Source organism: Cephus cinctus, unplaced genomic scaffold (genome assembly GCF_000341935.2).
Source record: "Cephus cinctus unplaced genomic scaffold, Ccin1 Ccin1_scaffold0132, whole genome shotgun sequence".
Classification (NCBI taxonomy): Eukaryota; Metazoa; Arthropoda; class Insecta; order Hymenoptera; family Cephidae; genus Cephus; species Cephus cinctus.
In genome coordinates this window covers 1,322,221-1,344,033 of record NW_014332865.1, presented here as the reverse complement: position 1 = coordinate 1,344,033, position 21,813 = coordinate 1,322,221, and the positions used below count along the sequence as shown (strand labels likewise).

Sequence of the window (21,813 nt, the reverse complement as noted above, 5' to 3'; positions counted from 1 at the left end):
AGCTTTCTACAAACTCGATAGACTTAGAATAACTGACCGAGCTAATATAAATAGATCTCGCAGAGACAGAAAGTCTTGTCACTAATACGTGTTACGTTCGAGTGATACTCGAGACTGTAAAGCTCGAGTAAATAAATGATTTAACCTCAAAGATCGTAGCAGTTATTGTAATTGATATACATATATGTATCTATAGATAGTTTATTCTCAAATTTTTTGAATTTTTGTTTGAAGAAAATTTGTACAGAGATATAGTGATATATCGTATCACATATGTATATCTTATTGTGACACAAAATCTTATATAGCATATCGAATGGATTTTGACAAATATTTGAATGGATTGACGTAATAGTGTTGTGTTCGATTTACGTAATATCGACGTATAAAGATATAGAATATTATTCTCAGATGATTTATCTTCCGGAAAATTTTATCTGGAACCAGGTTAGCCAGCTTTTCTTGGCTCGAACCAAATCCATAAACCAACCATTCGCATGATTGTCCTCGAACGTTGATATTGCGACGTCCTTGACCGTAGCCGATGTTATCCGCAGAGATTGTCCCGTGGAAGATATAAACCCTGATGCAAACGTCGTGACCATAGTACCCTAAAAAAAATCCTACATCTCTAAATTTATTACCCCCATTCGAATTTCGTATTGCCATAGATATCCCGAGGTAATATTTTAATCCGAATTGTCATTTTTATTCGAAACTCAGTATAATTAAAAATGTAAACTTTTTTTGTTTTCAGGCACGACGATACGTCAACAGACAAAGAGTTGGAGAGCTGAACACAAAGCTGCGAGAACCTTAGGAATCATTATGGGCGCATTTCTACTCTGTTGGCTACCCTTTTTTCTATGGTGAGTAACAGTTCTGAAATTCGGGAAATTGTCTTCAGGAATTTTACATATCCTGATCTCATAACCGGTAACAGTACTACCGGTACTACCAGATAATGGCGTTTAGGGCGATATTACTGAAGCAAACAGGGGCAAAGTGACAGGAACCTTTCGTAACGCAACTTCCGGTCGATTAATCGATCCTTCAATCATTCACGAAAGTTCTAACCTAGCAAATATTATATCGTGGAAATTGAGTGATTTAGTCACGGAAAATAATCATAGCAAACATCATTAATGTTAAATTAATACATTTTCGGTAATGGTACGTGATTTTGATAACTTTGAAATATGTATATAATTTCTTATAAATGTAAAGTTCGCTGCGTATAAAATCTCAATTATTACCTCTGAAACCTGTAGAATAGTAATGAGAAAAAATATCCCTATGATTAAATAAAAACGCAAGATGGGTAGAATATGGGTAGACAATTAACCCAGAACTTGATACCAAGAACGACTTCAAGAATGAATGATATCGTTCTAGAACTTTCAGATTGATTGACTCAACCTTCCTCTTCCTCTTTGGTCGCACCTGATTCACATCCGTCTAACGGATTGTACGGCACGGAATAATGGCTCTCTTTGTTTGAGATAATGGAAATGATTGCAGACGTTACCAAGGAGAAAAAGAACAAAAGATATTATCCTCTTTATCAATGATCTCGAGTATTTTCTCTTGCGATTGACATACACGTTATTTGTTTTAAGCATATATCAAGCACTATTCACTACAGTCATTTCTATCGTCGATGCGGGAGCGTCGCGACGCCTCAATCCCGTGGGTAATAATTTTAACAAATATGAAGCCGTATGCCGTGACAGTTCTGAACGTTTTACTAATTCCCGTATCCCCCAGTATGCCAGGCTCATACGTTAACACACAGCCATCGGTCCAGGATCCTCTGGGGAGACCTCCAGGATCCTCCAACGTGTTCAGAGTATGCACGTGTGATTATGTGAATACGACGTGTGTGGAAGGATATTAATAGTTTTGGAAGCGAAAATCCTCAGTCATCTAAATGTAAATCTGTGCCTGGCAGCATCCATTGTCCCTCTTAAAAACTGTTATTTTCTCTGGCGACGCGATATAACGGCGGATGGCGTAGAATGACTCGTAAATACCGGAATACCTGGATTTAATCTGCATGAAAGTGGTAATACAGTCCCTTATGGGTTGTAAGTTACTTTTAGCGTACAATATGTGAAACTTTTTTCACGGTGGATAAAACAGTTCTCTCCTGTACCGACCCTCGTATGTCGACCTAATACATATCACGATCTGACATCCCTTGTCTTTTGTACCTGACAGTCTCCTCGTTCCCTACACCTTCGTAATAATTTAGTCGAATTAAATAGAGACAAAAGCGAGTCCACCGGTACTCCTTTGTAATTTGGAAATTGTGTGATAAAGCGCGCGTCAGGCGTGGTCGTATACGTCACGATGAGAAAGGACTCTTTACGTTTATTGGCTAAAATATTATTTTTTGTATTAACATCTTTCCATTTCCTCGACGAAAATTCATTTTAGAGGCTGCGGCCAAGTATATTACGTCTGATGCTCAATGACTCGTTAACATTACTTTCTTATGATTTCAGGTATCTCACAACCTCCCTATGCGGCGACACGTGCACGTCTCCCGACGCCGTCATCTCTTTGCTCTTCTGGATAGGCTACTTCAATAGTGCATTAAATCCCTTGATTTATGCATACTTCAACCGTGACTTTCGCGACGCCTTCAAAGACACCCTCAAGAGCGCCCTGCCTTGCTGCTCCAGTTGCTGGAAGATCCCCTCGCAGTTCGTCTAGCCGGATAACGTGGTAAGAGCGAGCGTGGAGAGCCAAGGATTCTGGAAAACAAGATTTCCATGTTATGCCAAGTGTCGTAGGTCAGCGAAGAGATCAAGGGATGAATCAAAATAAGGAACAGGACGAAGGAAGACAAGATAACGCACGGGGAGAGTCGGGGATGGATTGTGATAAAAGAATTGAGGGGTTGCAAAGGGGACGTTCAGGAACTCTGGATCGAACATCCAGACTATCTCTGCTTCCCGGTTGGAATAATGGAAAAGGGAGATTCGGCGAAAGTAGATCTGAAAATTCATTCGTTTGTTCGCAGCCGAAAGGGTTGACAAATTGTAAATTGACCAAGTCTCGAAAAGAAGGTCCAGGGTCGTCGCTGCCACGTGTACTTGGTTCAAACAGAAATCAATTATTTCTGGGTAACCCGGACGCAATTGTGACGGTTGAATGATTTATTAGGGAAAAGTTAATTAAGCCCTATGAAAATTGTTCCTGCTTAGGGTCCTCTCGTGTGTATCAATTCGATCTGTCAGTTAATCACTCACTGGCATATATACCTATGTATACACACATTATGCTTTATTTTATATCCCTCATTGAATTAAATAAAATTTTGAATGAAATTCAAAAAACCGAATTTCTCGCACAAAAACAAATCCTACAGTAATATATCGTACTCGTCGATCGGCTTTGCGTGATTAAGCTCCTGAGAGTATATTAGTACGGGATACGATTGATTTATACACTTGGATCACAACGAATAGTCTGTAGCTTGCCGAATCGAATAAATGTATTGATACACGTAATATAAAATGTGATTATTGCGACGCTTCACCTATTTAAAGGGAAAGCGTCTGACGCTGTAAATACGTTTGTGAAGTGTATAGGACACGTAATTAAACTAATAGGATTAGTTTGCGCTGATTAGATGTACAATAGAGATACTTTGCGATGCTAAATGTGTATAATGATAATAATTAAATTCGTATAACAAGCAGAAGGAATGTACAGAGTGTAATATTAGTCTCGGGCCAAATGGTCTTCGTTAAAAAATTTACGACGTGCCGTCATCCGAGACGTGTAAAAAATGTATTATAGCAATAATTCCAAAAATTGTAAATAATTAATATATCGTTCACGATAGTACTCATTGTTTTTCTAAGTATATAAAATACATGTTTATGCATATGTATGATATATATATGTACCGTGTATGACGATTAATCTCAATAAGCTATAGTCAAGCAGAATATACAGCAGTATAGAAACCGCGCTTAGCTACTATAAAAAAGGAATCGTATTTCAAGCTCTTATGGAACCCGAGTGTGTTAAGGCCAATTTTTTTCTTTCGTATCAGTTTTTTCTCCTAAGAGATATTTTATTCGCTGTTCCACCACTTTGGGAAATTGTCTGAGTTTTCTGTGTCATGTGACAGAGAAAACACCCTTTAACCCTGTTCTCCTTAGACGCACGTTTACGATTGACATTTTTTATATTCCCATTATTTAATCTGTTCTCTATTGTTTTATTATAAAATGTCACGCCAGTCTCTCTCGTTCTATTCAGAGCGTTACACTCGATCTCTGAATAACAATGGTTCAATGAAATCGGGCGTATTTTGAACGCGGACGCTGACGCGCGCGTCTGAAACGAAAATTCAGTCAAAATTCACAGTCAAATATTGTAGTTATATAATTTGATCGCATCGTCGAATTTCAAAAAAATATTGAAGATCGTTTCTTATCAATTTACGTTTTATCGAAAAACTGACGATTAATCAGTTTTATTTTTTTTCAAGAGGGCTTTATAAGTTCCGTACGATATAATTTCATTATTTTTACATTGCGTATTTGTAAAGTTAGGTGATATTTAGCAATGGGCTTCCGTTTGATATAGGTATAATCAGTAATAATAATCCTAATCAAAATCTGAAATTTTTTTATTCTATTACTTCATCCGGTACCGGTATAACACGTGATTGAATTTCTCGACATAAACCACAATAATGATAAATAAAATAAAAATAACGAATGCACGCAACTATTTACTGTTAAAAAAAGGCACGTAATCAAATTCTTCGTAATTATGTATTTCAGATTTTGACACGGTGGACAAACATACCCTCGATCAGTAAACTACGCTGAATTCGACAATCCAAAAAATTAAATAAGCAGTCGTAAATTTTTCTCGTGAAAAATATGTAACGAACGATCTAGTGAGAAAAAAACGTGCTTAAAGTACGAAGTCTAACGTGTCACAAGAATCTCGTTATTCGTCTGAGAGAAAAGTTAGCGTTGCGACTCGTGCAAGGCCTATGCATTAGGTAGATGGAAAACTTGACGCTAAACTGCTGTCGTAGATAATGGGCGTAGAATACGTGAGGTTAAACAGCATTAGACAAACGATATAATTAATAGAAGAAAAAAGAGACATACGTAAAAATAATAAAATAGTTGCGTCAACGAGAGCGAGGGAAATGGTATTTTTTATTATTGCGTATTGCGTTGGCCAAGTACGTTGACGGAATAAAAAGGAAATCAAGACGTAAATTTACTTCGTCTCGGAATTACTTTCTGGCCTGGTATTTCCCTTTTCTCTTAGTGCACTGGACCGAAAATAATGCTATCAAGATCTTGGAGACTGTTTCATGGAGATTACGGAAAAGAGACGTTTGCGGTATTATAAATTAAAAACGCAAGGGTAAGTGCAATGTTGATTTTGTCAGATATAATAAAACATAGTGAATACAATGGCTATTGTTTATACATACTAATTATAATCAATTTTGTATTGCATTTATGTAAAAAAATTTATTCAACTATAAAAATAATGAATATTTTGAAAACTTAGTGTAGATAACAATTAGTTGAAAGAGAAAGGGATAAATAAAATCGAAGTTACGGTTTAATTACCCAATTTTCACGATACACCTTGAAAATTTCGAGACAGTAGAAATTCTCAAACACTTCGAAAATATTCAGTCCCAGAGAATAATGTATCGATAGCTAATTTAAAGGCCAGGGTTTGTGAAATTAGCGAAGGTCGAAAAGGCTCGTAAGGGTAGCAGGGTCGCAAGGACCTAAAGGGTGGCAACGTGGAATAGGGTAGTGCTCGATTGTCAAGAGAAGTGGGAGCTTACAATGAGCCAATATTTTCCCATAGCAAACAGAAAACACCACTGGCTCTATACGCATATAGCGCAGAACCATATAAGGGTGGGTTTATTTGCCGACTGAGAAATCAGGAGATCGAAGATGAGAGCATATTGTTTAGCCACGATATGTATGCCAATAAAAGGTATCGGCTGTCAATCAGTGGTAAATTGGGGTCATTTTATGTGTTTAGACGTCAGAAGCAGAAATTGGCTAGAACGCTGATGATCAGCAATTTCTTTTAGGTAATAGCGATTGCTGCCCCTGTAAAAGGAAAACAAAAATTGAGCACTATGTTATATTGCATACATCATTTTTTCTCTCTCTGACAGTGCATCATCACAGCTGATTATACTATACATATACCAACCCTTTCTACCTTGAAATGCTAAATCCCTGAAACTTTCAACCTTGAACCCCTCCAATCCATTGAATAGATACAGGGAATGTGGATATTTCAGCGTGAAAGAAGAACATCCCAGTCATTTTCTTCATTCTATAAGTAATCGAGATAATTAGGATAACACAGATTAATCTTTAAAAAGTCATAAGAGCATTACATTGACGAATATAATTTTTTGACATTAAGGAATATATTGATATGATTACATTAATTGATTTGACAACAGACAATAGAAGAGGCCTGTCGAGCACATCTTTTTTGAGTATGTTGAAGTAAGATCCTATAATGATTCGATCAAGGGTTGGTTAGAAATTATAAATCTAATCGATACGATTAAGCATCCCATTGCGTCCCTTGCTGACTCGAAATTCGCAGAGGTTGAGTTTTACTGTGTCACCAAGGGTTAGGATGAAAAAGTGGATGATAAAAAAGAAGTGGTGATTGATCGATGCCATTTCATTCCCGAATGAATTCAGGCGTAATAATCCTTCAGCGAACGAGGACCAAATGAGGTCGACGTCTCTCATTCTACGACGGCACGTGGCAACTTCGTGGATTTAAGTAAGTTCACCTGGCTCGAGATTAACGCTTTGCGAAAAAAAAATGGTCATAATTTGCATAAAACGTAGCAGCCGAGAGAAAGAAAATCTGTTACAATAGGAAAGAGGGGAAGATCAGAATGAGAAAGTTTTTTATATTCGTTCTCGTTCATGCCATAATCTCCCATTTTCACGTCATCTTCTCATTACCATCAATTTTCATGTAAGCTACCCATAGATGCTTTCAACAGAGGTAAACAGTGTCATAACTTCATTCAAGTGTCCTGCAATTATTAATGTAATAAAATAAATACACATAAAATAGAAAAATTCACGCATCAAGTCAAGGTATATCTACCCCACTCGACATACCTACCAGAAGACTTTCCACATCGTAATTGTCTGGAACGATTATTTATGATGTTTGCCATTGCCATTGCTGCTACTCATATTTTCAATCTGACTGGCGCATTTATCTCTTGTATCATACAGTAGCACCAGTAGTAGTAATACCAACTTGTCCTCCCCTTCCTGTTCATGGATACAGTGTTCCGAACCTCATAAAAGATTCTCACATTATCGTGCGGCACGCAATATCACCCTAGTAATTTTTTCTCGCTATAGAAACTTCCTGAAAAAAAAAATAAAGCAATTCCAAAGCAATCCATATCTCTATCACAATCTTACACGACGCTATCGATTGCTATTTGCTGTTTCATAGCTGCAAACGAGGCATAGAGAAATCTATGGGATTGCAAGATCCATTAGTTCTATAGCACGTATAAAAGCTGCCTTTGGGTTTACCATTTCAAAAGAAACTGAAAACCATCTGAAGAACCGCCAAACGATAAAGAAAGCCCTCGTTTTCAAGAATCGATAAGAAAGCAAGTCACCGTAGAGCGAATAGAAATATTTCTTAACATACGTATTGGATTATTACATCGTGCCATAAAAGAATATAAAAAGTTCGTAATACTGGAAGTTCACCGTCAATGGTAAAACTTTTGACACGTTTTATCACTGACCCCTGATAATTATCCTGCCAGAACCGAGCGTTAAGTTTATCGCAAAACTGTCTCTGGTTTCGCAATGAGCAAAGAATTGCGTGAATAATCGGTATAGCAGGATAAGTCAAAAGAAAATAACGAGTTCTCTTTATTACCGACGATCTCGCCCTATTGCTCCATCCCTCGACCCAAAAACCCTGCTACAATTCCTACTTTCATTTCTGTGAACCACGACCCACGTAATTGTCAGCTGTATCACTTCTTAAGGTAATTTCATGGTGAAAGCCTACCGCTATTTCCAGACGTTAATTCAAACACACGTCCTACGTTAAACCTACATCAGGTCAACGAGAAAGGAGACTGCAATATCGTAGAAAACAAAGCCAGCCCCCATTTCCATTCGCGTTTGGAAATAATGCTACTATATTGCCATTGTAAAAAGGACTCGGATAAGACACAGCATGATTCCATCGAATTACCACATTGTGTCTACTTTGTATAGAAACTCGTGTAAATGACATCTACTTAAATGGCAAAATTGTTTTCCATAATTCAGCTAAACGTATTAATTCATCCTCCGTGTTAGTACAATATTATTAATCCAGAGTACGTTACAGACGATTGACTGTGCTTGCAGTATTATTACGTCACGTTCGAATATTTATCTGCTATAACAGTAATATTACTGATCGCATCTGTATGCATGTAGGAATTGCTCCGAGCATTGGGGAATGTTGAGCACGCATTCCAATTAGAGATTGGCTCTGCAGTGGGATGTGCATTCTTATTGTTAGTACCTGCGAAGAATAAGGCTTGATCAGTTTAAATATTTATAACTTAACAAAGGTAATATATATATATATATTTCAATTTACCTTTCTTTATTGAAACTAATGTATCGGCCTTCCACGTGAAACCATGTGAATGATGACCGTATATATTTTCAATGTCCTTGTATAAGCCAATATTTCACTAGTATCGCAGTACAGCAAAAGCAGAAGCAGGCCTGCTATTTTACCTCGTGCAATAAAGAATGCCAGAAGACTGTCACCTGTGGAACCTTTTAATATCTTCTTTAATTATTCCTCAAATATTTTCAGGACGCCTGTAGACATTGTTGAATCGGCGCAGCTTATTAGGGGACGAGATAAAATATGAGGAGAAACGTGCTGGGATTTTTCTAAATTTTGGTTTAAGTATTTGAGTCAACAGCACTCGCCCATGGGATTACAAGATATAAGGAAGAGTGTCTTATCCAACTGTTGTATAAAATTTCATTTTTCATTTATAGATGCTACGTTTTTCGATTAGACGTCATGGAGTGGACCGATAGAAGACAATTAGAATTTTTAATAATATCATGCAATCTAGACTGGTAAATTAAATAAATATGAATAATTTACGAAATTCAAAATAACCCTTGTTTCATTTATACCCAAATTTGGAATGTTTCTTTTAATTATTTTCAAATTCACTAGTCTTCTTTTTACTGTACGTCACGATGTCGACAATTCCGTAGAGTTTTTAATGACAAGTACGACCGCATCACTACCTACATTTAAAATAAATTTTCTGGGGCTGCTATCGATTTCCGTCTAGAATTGGGACAATCGACCGACCTTATACGTGTACATTCGTTTGGCGTCCCTTGCGATTTAGTGGATATTAAATTTTGAAGGGATGATTCCACGACGGCGAAGGGAACGACCATTAAATTTACGTCTCTTACTGAGAGACACATAAAAACGTTGGCCACCGGTCACGTTCTTCGTTGTCAGTTTTTTATCTATTATCATACAGAAATTCAAGTTACAGAGAGACGCGAGCGTGAAACGTGACAGTGAAATTTTTTTTTACATCAAATATTGATACATGTCAATTACAAAGAAATAAACGACTTTGATATCTCAATTGGAAAATACGATAGGATCAAACAGGGAACATTTTATTATTGTTATAAAGTGAATATAAATCAAATAAATCTCTGTGTCGCGAATTACAATCATTTTATAGGGAATTTTGACAAACTATCAAATATATAATAATAGCAAATTATTGTAGGATAAAGTTTGATTTTGTCATTTAATTTACATATATAAGCTACGTTCTCCATTTCGTGCAGTAAATAATCCATGTGAGGTTTTAATCGACTATTTTTTTTTTTCTTTCAATAAAGTGGTCGATTTTGAAAAATGTATTTGAATTTGAAGTTAGACAGGTGGATATCGAATAGGACTATTTTACTCCTGAAAATTGTAATTGTTTTAGAGGTAATGTGATGTACTTATGAAGGATTCGTTATATTTCGGATTTAACTAACTGATTTATGAAAGAACTAATTAATTCAAAATTTGGTTGGTTTTGGAAAAACGGTTGTGTCAATTGGTTGCTTGGCACCTCAAATCTATTTTTCTCAAAATAATCGCGCGCAATAATCCTCTATACTAAGCAAAAATCATTACAAAATGTAAAAACTCATTTTTGCTTTAAGTCACCGAAGTTAATGACAACGCCACAATTTTCTCTAACGAGTGACGGTAACGAACAACATGAGAAACAAGAGAACGGTGATTAATTATTATATCAGCCAACGTGCAAACCGTACAAAATAAAGCGACACTATGAGGTTAACGCAGTCAGAATGAACGTTCCTCATTTGTTAATTCAGGTAATTAAAACTTATTGCCTCTAATAACATAAGTTAAAATTGCGAGAAAGGAAAGTTTGCCAGGCGTTTAAAGTTTCGTAAAATTAACAATTTTCCCTGAAACTTTGCCGTCAGCTGTTACAAGTAATTGCGGTAAGTCAATTCTCTAACGAACGTCAACACGCATAAGGACTACATATGACTACATATGTATACCCAGTAGAAGTACAAAAATCAAAATCAAAAAACAGAAGTTCACGCCCCCTCCCCTCATCGTAACTCTTATTAAATATACCATAATTTCCCTAATAATTAAAATTCTTCTCGAATTCTCGCATCTTTTAAGCGGAAAACATTCTTCGGCCACGATAAGTTAAGGAACTGAAATTAGCTTCTGTGTAGTAAAAAAAATCACCTAAAAATCCACTTAAAATTCTGAAAGAAAAAATTAATATTAAAATAAATATTTGTAAGAATTTACATCACAATTAGCCTGTCAAATTTTTTCCTACACAAATGTCTAAACTCAAAATGGGTAACACGATAAGCGCTGCTACAGTAATTAATTCAATTAACAAAATATGTATACCCGTTAACCTTGCCGCTTGAAATTTTCTATAGGCACAGTTTCAAAACCGTGAAATTTCAAGGTAAGGATATTTGCTAAGCTTAGAGTATAATATCCACGTTACTGCATTGTATACGTTTATATATTACATTTGTAATTATATATCCTGTCACTGAAACACAAATATATCTGAAGATGATGCCAGCCAGTACTTTACGGGTAAATCAACCGGCTCGACTTGACGACATTATTAACAGCATCGCCATTATATTCACGGGGACCGGATTTAAGGTTAAGCCTAACATAATTCAAGATTACCATGAAACATCGACTCTACTTAATCCATCAGCTTATAGTTATCCAAAGATACTGTTTATACGCAAGCCTATTTTCTTACTATATTATTATTACCATGTTTTAACATTAGGCTGTTTATTAGGTCGTATTAGAGGGAAAATGATGTGTCACGAACATGTGTAACGCTTGAAATTCTGATATTGCTAACGCGTGATTCTGTGAAAATTCAGAACTCATAAATTCTGATAATGTTACTGCGCCACTTCTGTGAGAGTAGTGGCGGTATATATATATATATATATATGATACAGAATTTGACACTTTCTAGAATTTTTATGTTTCGCAATTCCCTATATCTCGATTTGAAATCTTGTATCGTACATCCTAATTTTCTCCGTTGGTTGCACGGAGTGCGAGATCTTTTACATTTTTTGATTGAATCGCTTAAAACTAGAATTTTGTATAATTTTATTAATATAGTAATTATCATAGCACATAGGATCTGTAAAAGCTAACTTATTGTTAGTTTAATAATTAGAATGGACGATACTATTTTTAGATACTTATTTGGAAAGACTATTTTTGAATTAAAAAGGTAAAGGATTGTGTGTGCTTACTGCTCTGTATTATAATCGCACGATATTTCTTCGTAATATATCGTTTTTATTACATAGACAATGAAATTGTCGAGTCCGTGTAAGACCATTGAGAATTTTTTATTTAGCGAGAAAGGAGTCCATAATTGTTTGTCGATTGAGAGGTATAAAAATCGAAGATATTAAGACGAAGTTTTATGGTGTATCTATAAATGGGACGAAGTGTCGTGGACGAGTTATTTTAAACTTGATAGAGAGGAGAAAATGTTAGAAAAGTGAAAATTTAAGATCAATGAAAACATGACGAGGGCGAACGATTGCCAATCCTACAGACTCCCATGAGACACGTTATAAATAGATCTATCTCCTGAAATTCACTTCGTAAATCTTACCGTAACACTTCAACGAAGTTGTGTAAATCGATCAAGGGGTTGTCACATTTTGCGATGCAATTTTCTGCAAGAAAACGCACGTAGTAGTTTGTGAAATTGTAAAGAAAAATAATGGTATGAGAATATTAAAAAAAGACTATCTGATAACTATTATCATACGGAATGTAACAGCTGGCGTATTTGGAAGGCATGCATATTCTTACCTTATTTATTAAAGACACTAACCTAGTCAATTGTATTAATTATTCCACTTGTGGACGATTTATAAGTTAAACCAAAATTCATACAACTTACACGATTCTTCTGTAATACTTGATAAGAACTAAGCCTTCGCTGATGTACTACAATTTTTTTTCTGACTTACAAAATGCGCCATAATCGATGAAGTCATTGGTATTCAATTTTTTGTATGATAACGTTCAAGATTAGTCGGTAACAAAAATGAATGCAGTTCAGTGTCGATAAATTACCGACTGCGCTTACAATCTGTTGAGTTGTTCACTCAACTTAGCAAAATTATATAACACACACGTACGTTCAAAACAGAGATAAATAGCTAAAACATCCTACAAAATTTGGTTTCATATAAATAAGAACTCACCATCGGACATTACGAACACTCGCAGATTGAATTATAGCTCAGTAATGACTGAAGCCAGTGTTATCGAAATTGACAAAGTACCAGCTGCGTCAACTCACTGTTAATTTTGAGAATAGGGCTTCTGTAGACGTGTTGTACCATTGGTCGATAGTTGGTGTTCAATCGTGCGTCTGTGCTCAGTCGTTACTGATGAGCTAATAATACGTCGCGAATAGGACTCTTAAATCATGGAATTTTTCCAGTGCCGAGAATTAATCGCAAACGTTTACTGAACGTTTATGCCTGGGATCATGTGTAACAGTCGTGTGCTACACACAATGTCGTGAATCTTACGGGATACGGTGTGATGCAAATCAGATTCTTCTGGGTACCTACAGGTCGACTTTAGGAATTAACATGCTATATATAGACATATTCTACATAGTAGAATCGCGTAGCACAGGATACATGGGTGTGTTGGGTCATTTAAATTCAGCCAACAGCAATATTACTAGTAATATTAGAGGGACTAAAAAGAAATCCATTATTTTACCTTTATATTAAGGACAGAAATTATGAATTTGTTTACGGGCCCCCTAATATGATCTTTATTGATACGGTAGTGTCATTTTACCGCTTTTGAACCTCGTTGACGCCATTGTTCCAATGCGCAGTGGTTATGCGCAGAGGATTATTCACCTTTTGAGACAGAAAATTTAGCGTGAACGCACTGTTTCGTTCGCGAGGTGAAGCGGAGGGTTACGACGTGTACGGACTGAATATATTTGAAACGACAAATGTGATTGAAAACCGCATGCAGACGAGAGACACATGAAAAATGGCTGAGAATTTGGGAAAGCGACCTTCTAAAGGAATCTTAAAGACATCCAGTAGTTTTGACAACCAAGAGGCGCCTAGGTGAGCAATCACAGGACTTATTATCTTCTGTTCCGAAATTATTATGATTCTAACCTAAAAATCATCACAAAATGAATAAAATGCTTGATTATTAACTCTAAAATCAATAAGATAAGTGTATACGATTTTGCTTTCTCTATTTGCATGATTTTCAATAGAGCAGGTGGTACATTGTATAAAAGCATTAATGTTTTGATTTGATTTTTACCATTGTTACATCAGAATTCTGGTTTAACTTTGAAGTATTTCATAGTTATTTAGGTAGTTTAATCTGTGACTGCATGCTTCTTAACTGGATGTGGGCAGATGTGAATAATACAATAATTGTCTGTCCACTGATTTATAATGAAATTACCGTAATTAGAAGAACAAATATAAGTTATTGTGTTATAGACATCTGTGTTACGATCGGATTATTTATGCACATCAATCAGTATCGCAATATGATTTTTCTCTGTTTTATTAGTCCATAAAACGATTGTATTAACCAACTGCGATCCATATCTTTGTATAACAGTATTCAATATATGCTTATCGAATCACTAATTGCTAATTAAAATGGTAAAGGTCAACTAATCCCTAATAATATGGGTTTAAATTCTTCACATAATTTATCTGGGTTTAACCTTTCCACACCATGTTTTAAAATATGTTAAAAATAGAATGGCCTTGGTCAATTGGATTAGATATTTCCTTAGAGAAAAATTTATTCACCATCCCTACTGTTTTTATTATAATTTGATTTCCACAAGGGTATTACCAATTCTGTGAAATAGAAAGTTATCAAATAAATCTAATACTCCTAATTGCCATATACAAAATGATGTTCTAATTGCTGCATTACCATTTAACTTATTGCAAACCATAAATCGATAACAGTTCCATGACTTATTTGGATATCAGTAATTGTTATTACATTCGGTTTAGTATACTACTTGTTACACAATCAGCAAAACTCAACTTTGTCATAAATAAATCCTGCATATATTACATAAAAAATGATTTGCTTGCTTATTGTAACTACCTAGAGTACATTATGATAAAGTATCATTTTTGAATTTGGCTCATAATCTTCACTATAGACAATCACCGACCAAGAGATTGTATTGCACAAGAATAAAAGTCTCACACTAATAGAAGTTAAATGGGACTAGCTTGCGCAAAGTAGAGACAATGTCAATTGATGAATGAAAGAGAATGCAGATGCAAGCTGTTTTGCTATAGTTGTCTCTAGTGGAAAGTATTTCACGATTATTGTACGAATCACCTATTTACATATTTATTAGTAATGTGACAATGAATATTAAATACGTTTTATCTTGTAATCGTTCCATATTTTTAATGCATGGTCATCTATACATCTATACGTTTCTATAGTAATCACAAAGATGATTTTCAAAAAGATACTTCCTTATGCTATTGCAAACGATTCTCATTATATTTTTGTTTACATTGCCTGGCGCAAATCAAAGCACATAATAAATATACGTGTATGCTCATTTTATGTATGTAGGGAAACGTATTAGCGGCTACGCTAGCCTCCGATAACGACAAACCATAACAGCTTTTGTGTTTACGTTGCGTGGAGTTGATAGATATTGACAGGTTGCACAGGGATAGGAACTACATGATTGGATTTGTGGCCATTATAGTTCACACCAAAATGTGGAAACTCTTGATATTGAAATATCGGAGGATATTTTAGCTCAAAGAATACCTAAAATTGCAAGAAGTATATCTAGTTAAACAAGTATGACATTTGTTTAGTTTGTAATATATCATTATCATATCATAACAACGATAATTTATGAAGTAAATTAGATGTAATTACTTGCGATGCATGCGTGCCAAACTTATTTTCGAATGTTCTTAAAAAATTACGAGTGTTCGAATTTTTGCAAAAATATACGATAATACCCGAAGTCCGATTATGCATTCGATTTTTTGTATTCTATATAAAATTCATTCTTTGTATTTAAATATATTTCCTGATGCATTTTAATACTGCGGATATTTATCACGTTTCCTTTTCCTTTCCGTCAAACGATTTATGTGAATAAAATTATATACAATCGTATTTTCCATTCTACTTTCATAAGTCCATTCTATATTATCGACCATTATCATTTGCTTTATATGCAGATTGCATTTAGAGATACAGTCTGTCCACGAGATCAATGTAGTATTTTGACAGTTTGCAAACAATGCAATCTTAACAAATCACACATGGCTGTGCATAATATTTTTATTACAAATTATGCAGGCGCAAGGTTTTTCACTGATACTTTATTCCTCAATATCAACAACTATTTCTGTAATTTCATTGAAACCCCCATTATTTGCAATCTGTCAAAAAAACAAGTTGAACTCATGGATCGACTACATTTATGAATTATACATGCTTATGTAGTTGCAAACTTATCTCTGACCTCTCACACCTTTATTCATACCTGTATAAGATCACACAGATTTATATAGCGTGGTTAAAGATTGATTTCCATTAAATGTACTGCAGACCAAATAAGGAAACTAAATGGGACGAGATGAACATTATAGCCACTCTTCATCCACCAGATAAGGATTATGGCCACATGAAAATTGACGAACCGAAAACGCCATATAATTACGATGGTGTTGAAAATAAACAGGATCAATTAGACTCGACCACCATTGCCTCGAAGTAAGTTATTTATGAATTCTGTATAATGATACCGTTATAAATAAATTGGCAATCAGTGAAGATACTACTGATATTTAATTACACAAGGTTGGCCAAGAGTAATAAACCGAAAATATTTGAAGAATCGAGCGATGAAGAGGACGAGGAGACGCCCGAAGAAAGAGGTCAGTTGTACTATCATATGTGTGTAAATATATATTTGTTTATCTTGCTTATAGTTTATACCTTTTACTTTTCTGCTATATTTAAATAAACTTATTTCTGATTTAGAAAAAAGAAAAGCTTTCGAGGCCAAGAGAAAGGGTCACTATCAGGAATGGCAGGCTGTTCAATTAGCGCGAAAGAAGCTTTTAGAAGAGAGCGACGAGGACGAGGACGAAGATGAGGATGAAGACGAGAAGGTGGACTTAAACAATGAGGATAATAACGACGACGAGGGAGAAAATTCAAAGACTCGTGCCAAGTGCGTGCCATCCTGTGATAGCGTGCGTGATTCCGAATTGAAGTCAGATTAGTTACTCGAAATAGCTGAGAAAAACAGAAATCGTCCATAGAGGGGGAAATTTGTATACTTTTCTTTCTTCTATTTTTGATTCGATCGATCGGCACGTTTCAGTGACTTTATTATCGAGGTCAGTGAAGATCCGTATTAGTGCTGTGAAAAGGTATCGATGATACGACTTTGTTCCATTGAGGGATGCGATATGATTTCTTAAAGAAGCGTATGTATTATTGAATTTCTTTTTAAAATGATATTCCATTATGTAACGCGTGGCGTTACGAAGCAATTATACGGCCTTACGTGCCTAATCTGCGAGAAAGGTAATGGGATGGATTTAAATTTTTAGTGAGCTTTCTTGATCGATTATAAATATTTGTCAGTGATCATTAATTATTAATTTGTAATGTGAATAGATACATTTTGGATACATATAAAAGGGTATCAACTTGAACGTTTCAGCTAGAATCCCTTTTTTTTTTCTTTCATTATAATCAGGCGTTCTAAAATACCCAGTGGGATTTTTTGTATTTTCATTTCTTTTGTTTCTATGTAAATCCATTCCTCATGAAGCGGAAAAGGTGCGAGATGTCGATTCAAAAAATATATATTTATGTGTCAGCCGGTTTTACGTCTAAACAATACACTTATTGGTGTATTTTAAATTTTCAAAGGAAAGAAACATAGCGCGCAATATGTTCATACGATCATTGCTGTACATTTTTTCAAAGTAGTTTTTTTTAGATTACAGAATACTAAAAGTATAAAAAGAGAAAACACGTCGAGGTACTCCACAACTTATACACCTGCTGTTGTAGGCTGTCCATTAATAGATTTATTATTGCATTTTGGAGAAGATGCATAGTTTATGCATAACAATGAAGTTCATTAATTAATCACTTACGATCAAGATTCAAGTAGATAAACATATTTATACATACATTCATGCTTCGATCTTTCGTTTGTTTTTACCTGTATCATTCGTTATTTAATATCTGTATCGTTTCTAGCAAGTCTTATCTTGATTATCACTCGTGTCAGTTAAGTCCTCTTCCTAACATTGTAGTCGATCTACCAGTAAAATATCTAGAGGACTCGTTTTTATTGAAAACCATAAGAAGATTACCCCTGGAAAACATATTTTGCTCTTAGACGATCCATAACGTACCGTCTTATTTAATTAGTATAGATGGGAACGTTTGATCATTAGCATTCATAAAAGCATAATAGGCCTCGCTGATGTCATTAAAATAAAACAAAATTTTTGACAGTCATTGTACAAACTCATGAGAAACTATAAAAAAAAATTTTTTAATTTCTATATTCTCGTACAGTGTTTAGAACTAATTGTGAGCAGTAGATTTTGATTATTTTGAAATAGCGTATAAACTTCACAATTAAATCGTGCTATAAAGTCTATTGACGTTGTTCATTCATATAAAAGTAATATATTAACAGACAGCAATAATAAGCGCAACGTAATACGCTCTCGAACGATGAAGTCTCTGTGATTCTTTTTAGTTTATCAGAAATCATTTTCTATTCAATAGAATATTCTTTAGATAAACGTTCCTCCACTCCACGCCGTTAAATCTCATTGCGTCTCACCTTTGTATCAGTTTGGTATAAAAAGTCTATTTAATCTTAACTCGCGTAAATCTCAATTTCGAGAGGGACGATATTCTTTTTCTTTTCGAAAAATTGATCCGAGAAACATGTCACGCGCCTAATTTTACGTAATTAAATGACTAATTTAATTAATCCTACTTTTGTTTATAAACAATTTATATTCCTCCTTATGTTTGGTAGATCTTGTACACGGTCAAATCAGGATGTTAGATATTAAGACGTTCCTTTCGCGTTGATAATAATTAACGAGGCATCTACGTACAACAAATTCGATATACTAAGTTTTACGTGAACTTGATCCCGATGTTTCCAAGATTAATTTGTTTTATTTATACGAATTTCATGCGAAAATTGTACAACTGTTTCACATGGGCCTATAGTATTTTTTGAATCATAGTATTCGCAACGATGGCAGCTACTCTAGATATCGCTATTAATGGATACTCAGGATATTGTTTTTCTTTGTCATTACGTTAAGTATCAAAGAAATATCTAATTTGTTCTTCATATTCTTCAATAGAGGGAATGTCGACAAAGCCAATAATAATGTTCAGTCTGGATCAAGAATAGTCGGTTGTTCGGGATGTGGTGGTGGATTTTCGGTATATCGCAAGCAGCTGTGAAAGTTAGACCGTAAATATACGAAGAAAAGTAAATCATCTGGAAATTGCAAAACAAGATCCAAAAGAATCCCTCAAGGAAATTTTGTAGTTAGTATGCACAAGAATATCTACCCTTCAATATATAATTGCTTTATGATTCATTTTATCTCAATTTCATTTTGTTAACACTCGCCGCTTTTCACTTGTCACAGATCATGTTTAAAAATCATATGTGGATAAAGCAAGGTTGTATCCGTAGAGGACTTTTGCTCGAGATTGACTTGATTAATAAAAATTTTTGAAAATTTTAGTACAAGAGTATCGGCAACGAATAGGTAAAGATCTATCTACGTAGACTAAGATATCTGTCCAGATTGAATAATGAAGACATTTTTCTATTTGTAATTATCTAATTCACGTGGACTAATCTTCCGTGACACACGAAGTTTTTTTTTCTTCACAAAAATGTCAGATCTCATGTGACACTCGAAAATATTCGTAATTCCGACGGCCTCGAACAGTAAAATTTCATTATATTGAGCCAAAAAGGTACTGATAAGACCAGAATGATAAGATTGCTATTAACAACAAAACGAAGCGTATGCGTAAATGCGGGAAACCTAATGATTGAATTTCTTAGTTGAAACTGAATGATTGATTAAGTGGAGAATGACAAGTATCGCTTTTCGTAATTTTGTTTTCGACATTTCGGATGCATTGGAAGGATATCGATATGCTGTAACTAACGACTAGAAAACATACTTCGTACGAATTTCATGTTCATATTATATTAAGAGAAAATGTGCGCTATGCATAAATCATACGTAGGATTTTTTCTTTTTTTCTTTTTGAGAAAACCAGCAGAAAGCTGATGGGAGTCACTTTGGTGGACGATCAGTATATCAATGAAATATCTCTTGGTACCTTGTGATACTCGGACCAAATACCCAACTTCTTTTTCACAAAATTGTAGTGTGAATCTGATCGATCAATTATCCTATATATATATATATATGTATATAGATACTTCTTGCTATACCAATGATCAGTCATCTAGATCAATCGACGCAAAAATAATTGTCGATATATAAAAAACATTCAAATTCAGTTTCTTCTCTACATCCTGTGTTAGTCCTACGACTAATTAAACTTGATTAAAAGAGGTTTTTGTGCGAATTCGAAGAAATTGTATCTTTTATGAAACTTTTGTATTTTTTCCCTCAATTTCGATAAACGTAAGCGAAATATAATGCTTTTGAACGTAGCGTGCAAAACTTATATATAAAAAAAGAAACTACAAAAAGAATCGCTATACTCGAAAGATTGCGGTAAAGTGAAATAGTATTAACGAACGTCTTTCGTATTTCATAATATAGTGCTTACGCATTAAGAACTTCATCGGTTTTAAAAAATTAATATTATTAGACGTGTATTCTTTGAGACTTTTTTGGAACGTGGTATATGCCAATAACCGTTTACGCTTAGTAGCACGTATAAAATATTTTATAAATGTTAATGGCTATAGGCGCTTTCAAATGTTCAATTAACAATTTTAAGATCGACACGTTAAAGAAGATAATACTCGTTCCGAAAAAAAAAAGTAAAATAAAAATATTAAGAATGAAAAATAAATTCAGGAACAAGACTAATTTTAACGTCAGCTAGAATTTTAGCGTTGTTCGTTAAAATCAATGATTTTGCAGAACGCTGTGTAATTAGCCCGATAATTAGAGTCGCGGTGTTTAAATGACAAGTCACTCATAAAATTGATGTAAATCGATGTAAAGTCGGATGAAATAATAAGAAGAAGAAAATCATTAAATGTTACGGAACGTCCTGAGAGTTTGATAGAATTTTTACAAGTGTCACAAACAAATTCATTGTGTCAAATGGAATGTACATTGATTGCGGTGACTCGAATTACGGGTAAAATGAGAAATGATGCTAACCTAAGAGAAACGGTGTGTTGTCTACTGAAAGATCGTAGCGATCGCTCTGATTAAAAGGATTCTAGGAATTTCTATACAGAATGCTGATTAAAGGTTGTTACAGATATTTCCCTTTTTTTCGAGCCGTACAACAATTATTTAATAGATAACTCGACTAGACGGGGCTGCAACACTTGATAGCCTTTGATGCGTTCCAAAAAAAAAAAAAAAAAAAATCCTTAGAACGATTCCTAATTATTGGAATTGTTGCGGGACTCGTTTGTCACGTGGTTTCTTCCCGAAACGCGAGGATATTGGGAGGACAGTGAAGAAAAGCCTTCCAATAGTGTTACGTAGCTATTAGTTTTCAAGATTATCATAATGCGTAAACGTATACGCTGTCGAGTATAAATGTTAACAGATGATTAATAACAATAAGGAAAAATGTATGTAAATAAGAGCCGTAAACGGTTATGAGAATTATAACACTGTAATTGCCGAGATTATAAATAAATAGAGAACTAATATTGATATTCGATCATATTGTCTTTCTTCGTGAAAGGGAACGTGCGATGGAATTGTGATTAGAAATTTTTTTTCGCAAATTTATTAAAAATTACGTCGTATATTAATTTTGAAAAATATTACGTTTCTGATGCTCGGT

The 21,813-nt window shown here is 34.6% G+C and overlaps 2 protein-coding genes and 1 long non-coding RNA gene across 27 annotated transcripts in view; 2 read left to right on the top strand and 1 right to left on the bottom strand.

Moving 5' to 3' along the window:
* The window catches only part of LOC107263126 (octopamine receptor beta-3R), a 60,266-nt gene extending 55,001 nt beyond the window's left edge, over nucleotides 1-5,265 (top strand). For 12 of the 13 annotated variants that reach the window (XM_015730006.2, XM_015730004.2, XM_015730001.2 and 9 more), the window contains exons 4-5: nucleotides 758-869; nucleotides 2,508-5,265. In XM_015730006.2, the coding sequence (XP_015585492.1) occupies nucleotides 758-869; nucleotides 2,508-2,718 (323 nt within the window). In that variant the 3' untranslated portion in view covers nucleotides 2,719-5,265. Of the gene's footprint in view, nucleotides 1-757; nucleotides 870-2,507 lie in introns of those variants that run through there. The other variant, XR_003058387.1, reaches the window with a different exon arrangement.
* Nucleotides 5,266-5,810: 545 nt separating this feature from the next.
* LOC107263129 lies at nucleotides 5,811-13,341 on the bottom strand. Of its 12 annotated transcripts, none has more exons than XR_003058391.1 (7): nucleotides 12,915-13,341; nucleotides 12,314-12,377; nucleotides 8,689-8,873; nucleotides 7,183-7,437; nucleotides 6,474-7,090; nucleotides 6,235-6,360; nucleotides 5,811-6,128 (listed from the first exon to the last, which is right to left on the bottom strand). It is a non-coding gene; the product is annotated as an uncharacterized LOC107263129 (long non-coding RNA). The 12 variants fall into 12 exon arrangements; XR_003058396.1 differs by having other exon boundaries at nucleotides 6,235-6,855; nucleotides 6,923-7,090; XR_003058398.1 differs by having other exon boundaries at nucleotides 6,235-7,090; nucleotides 7,179-7,437.
* Nucleotides 13,342-13,494: 153 nt separating this feature from the next.
* On the top strand, nucleotides 13,495-21,682 carry LOC107263128 (protein phosphatase inhibitor 2). Of its 2 annotated transcripts, XR_003058388.1 has the most exons (5): nucleotides 13,495-13,811; nucleotides 16,327-16,491; nucleotides 16,579-16,655; nucleotides 16,762-17,213; nucleotides 19,140-21,682. XR_003058388.1 is itself a non-coding variant. In XM_015730007.2 (4 exons), exons 1-4 carry the CDS (start codon nucleotides 13,732-13,734, stop codon nucleotides 17,004-17,006), a joined length of 567 nt encoding a protein of 188 aa, XP_015585493.1. In that variant the 5' UTR covers nucleotides 13,495-13,731; the 3' UTR covers nucleotides 17,007-21,680. The 2 variants fall into 2 exon arrangements, 1 of the variants encoding a protein (XP_015585493.1); XM_015730007.2 differs by having other exon boundaries at nucleotides 16,762-21,680.
* The last annotated feature ends 131 nt before the right edge of the window (nucleotides 21,683-21,813 follow it).